At 29.0% G+C, this 3,828-nt stretch overlaps 1 protein-coding gene across 1 annotated transcript in view; it reads right to left on the bottom strand.

Annotated features, from left to right (window-relative positions):
* Nucleotides 1–970: 970 nt before the first annotated feature.
* Nucleotides 971–3,828, bottom strand: part of LOC108576119 (NADPH oxidase 5) — a 76,193-nt gene continuing 73,335 nt past the window's right edge. Inside the window, exons 18-19 of the mRNA XM_017939049.1 lie at nt 2,250–2,453; nt 971–1,168 (exon numbers count right to left, since the gene is read on the bottom strand). Coding sequence (XP_017794538.1) covers nt 971–1,168; nt 2,250–2,453 — 402 coding nt within the window. The remainder of the gene's footprint in view (nt 1,169–2,249; nt 2,454–3,828) is intronic.

The following is a 3,828-nucleotide window of genomic DNA, read 5'->3' as shown; positions in this document are numbered from 1 at the left end:
TATTTAATAATAACAAAAAAAGGGTTTTTTACTTTCATTGGTAATTTGTATTAATTGTATAAGTAAGTACTTACTCTTGATTTATTTTTAAATATATTGTATGGTTTGAAACCTTGACCTTTTGTTTATTTTAATTCCAATCAAGTTAGTTGAAGTTTTTATACATTTTTTCTATAATACTTTTCAATTTATTTCACGATCTAATATTTTTGCATGTTTTTAACTTTTTCTGTTACTAATTTTTTAACAGATATTGGAACGAATTTAATACTTACCATAATGTATTTTCTTTGCCATTTTTAAATTTTAGTATCGAATAAAACATTTCACGAAATAAATATTCTTTAATACGCATTAAAAAGTAGGAGACCAGAATCACAGGACAATTTTTAAGATCGTAAATATTGGATAAGTTGGGTAATATTGGGTAAGTTTAGAAAGTAATTCGCAAAATACAGGCATAAACAAAATATTATTTGCTTCTGAATGAAATTATTTACAAGAAAAAGAAATCTTGCATACTTTATCTGATCTGAATAGTTAGGAAGTTCAGGCATTATAGATACTATGTGAAGTTACTACACATCTGAAATCAGTCGAATGATTAATAATAAATACGAATATGAAAAAGTAATTTGTTAACTGTCATTAAGTTTCTGAATAGGATTTCGATAAATTTTCCAATTATGACAGAACGACAAATGAATTTTCTTCTTGTATTAATAACAATTGATCAATGTATGAAACGGCGAGGATTATGAATAACATGAAATAAAATTCTTACATTCTGATGACATTATTAAAGAAATCATCCCAGTTCTATGCAAGGAAAAGTTAATATCACTTAATTACCATATCTGTCGTTCCTCTTAATTTGTGTTAAATAACAACGTATGAATGTATAAAAATATCTCGTAAGAATAGAACATAATGAAACAAGATGGCGGTACAATTTCTTTTCTTATTAAATTTAGAAACATTCCTTCCTGAAGTTGAAACCAAATTGATCACATTTGTAACGCAAAATTTTTGCTAGTTGCGGTGGACCACAGTAAAAGACCGTCACTTTGCCTTTTTTTTGGTCCTGAAGCTGTTTGAACACTTTATCCCAGTTCGGTCGGCCGGCGTTTGTTCTTGTTTTTAAACCCGTTATAAGATCCCGTTTTTCCTGAAATATTAAATAATTTTATTTGCACGGATTCATTTCATTCTTCGTTGTAAAATCATTAGTTTGTTTGTTTTAATTTTTTTGCTGAATAGTTCCGTATACATACAGCTATGTAAAGTGAAGAGTAATTGTAAAAAATTGTATACACGTTAACATGACATTGTAAATTATACAAATACTTAACACTTCATTATTCGAATGCATTTTAAGAATACAATGTAAATTTTATAAATTATAATGTAAGGGCTTTATACGCATTTTATCACGATCACGATGCTAACGGAACATTTTTTGATTAATCAATACTTTCGGTCGTTAAAGAGTAGTTACACGTTAATTATTTGTATAAAATATCTAAATACACTTGTAACAATTAATTTTCTATAAATTATTGTCTTGAAGAGATTAAAAGTGAGAAATAAAAATTTTCTTGATAGAGAAAAATGAAATTTCATAATATATTCGATGGTTTATGTCAGTTAACAGAAATAAACTATTATTAGGTAAAGAAAGTTATTTTTTGATCGACAAATTTTATGTGTTTTCTATAAAGTTATTTGATTAATCTTTTTACACATTAATATTTTTTATATAAATTTGGCATTTTCTTCATTTAGATTTGTAATGAGTAAATTTGTTCAACTTTAAGTAACATGCAATTACTAAAATGTTGTTTTAAAGCAACTTTTATAACTTGCATTGCTTTTTGAACGGTAAAGATACAGCATCTAACTACAGATTGCCGACTAGAACTGCTGGCTGTGAATATGTTGAATGTAAAAGAAGTTCAAAGTATCAAGTATTCAAGGCAGAATTGCTATGTTTTTAGAATTAAACTTTCTCAGTGAAAAGAATAACACTAAATATGTGAGTGAAAAAAAAAATTGCTAAAAGGTTCTTGGTATTATTTTATTATTTTGATTAGTTAACTTTCCTTTTTTATATATCTAGATTTTTTATAACTATCTTTTTTTTTTGTTTAATATGGATTGAAAGTTCGACGAAATTTGAATGCTTTCAGTAACATTATTTGTCGAGAGAATTCTTTGTAGGAAAAGATAGAAATTTGTTGAATGCGAACCATTTGATGAACCAAGTCCATAGCTAGCTGCAAACTAACAGCTTTCATATCATTTTTTTGCAAAGCACTGGTGATATACATGTGCATCTCAAGGAAACGTTCCATGGCAACGCCAAGTTCTGCTTGCTCCATTTCCAATTGAGACAGTAAGTTCACAAACCATTCGAAAGATCGTTGATCTCTATTGATCCAGAAGAAATCTACCTATAAGTAGTACGATTTTTAATACACAATCACGGTTACATATACATATAATGCAGATACTGTATAATCTTTTGCCTTTGTTCTTATAAACGTTATTTAATGTTAATCTTTCAATAATTTCAAAATATTATATATTGAATTCAATGATAATTGTCATAACGATAACAAAGAATTGTGTATTTTATTCAGTTTTATTAGAAATATTTGAGTGAGAGTTTAAATTGATCTTATAAAATTTATACACATATGTAGATATAAGATTAAAAACAAGTTTTATGAATATCTTCCTTTCACCTTTAGTCTTTTTTTTTTATGCCAGTTTAAAAGCTATGTGTATATATTTATAATGTATATTAACTTATGTTTGGTCATTGTTTCGTTTTAAATCAATTGTAACTACTGTATAGACTTGTTTATTAAAATTCTTAAAATGAAGCGTATTTAAGTCACCTTTACGGATAGGCGTATTTAAGACACCTTTACGGATAGTTTATCAAAAATGTGAGATATCTCACGAAATATTGATTTTTTAAACATTGTACCCTAATACTTTTTCACGCAGAATGTTCCGAGGAGTTGGTACGAGTAAAAAAAAAAATGCAATTCCATTGAAGAAATAAATGCATTTGTATTTTTAGAGTGCATCGTTACACTTATGAAGAAAGTGAAGTCGTAGAAAACTAGACATTACTATACCATTCAACTTTTCCCTCAACAGTTTTTTTCTGTCTCCTACCAAATTCAAAATATGTATAACCCGTCCCAATTGCGCAACGCACCGTGCATCAATTTTAGAAATAAGAAATGTGTGTATACAGTATAAGGCACCTAAACAGACCACTAACCCGTCCCAATTGCGCAACGCACCGTGCATCAATTTTAGAAATAAGAAATGTGTGTATACAATATAAGGCACCTAAACAGACCACCTGAATACAGTAAATTCTCCACAAGTGTCAGTCCACAAGGAAGTTAAACCTGACACTTGTAGAGTCAGGGACTACGTTTTCGAGCCTCGCGCCCGCCTTTGTAGTTTGCCGAACGTAGACAAGGACAGCGAATAAAAGATAAGGATGAAACGTGAGTCGAGGCAACCAAGCGATTTAAATACCAACTTTTTTAATTTTACGTTTTTTTATCCCGAAATTTTTCTTAACATATGATGAGATTTTTCTGATGAAAATGACATCAAACACGACATAATTTGAACAACATTTACTTATAATACTTATTGAGTGATTAATTTAATTTCATAATACAGTAATGTCTCTACAAGTGTCAGCCAGTTTGGATTCTACAAGTGTCAGTATAGATGGTCCTACGCCTAGGTCTGCGTCATTGCTGCGCCTATGTTATCTCGCTCGCTGTCAGTCAA

The sequence above is a fragment of the Habropoda laboriosa genome, unplaced genomic scaffold, assembly GCF_001263275.1.
Source record: "Habropoda laboriosa isolate 0110345459 unplaced genomic scaffold, ASM126327v1 scaffold380, whole genome shotgun sequence".
Classification (NCBI taxonomy): domain Eukaryota; kingdom Metazoa; phylum Arthropoda; class Insecta; order Hymenoptera; family Apidae; genus Habropoda; species Habropoda laboriosa.
This window is presented reverse-complemented; position numbering and strand designations above follow the sequence as displayed.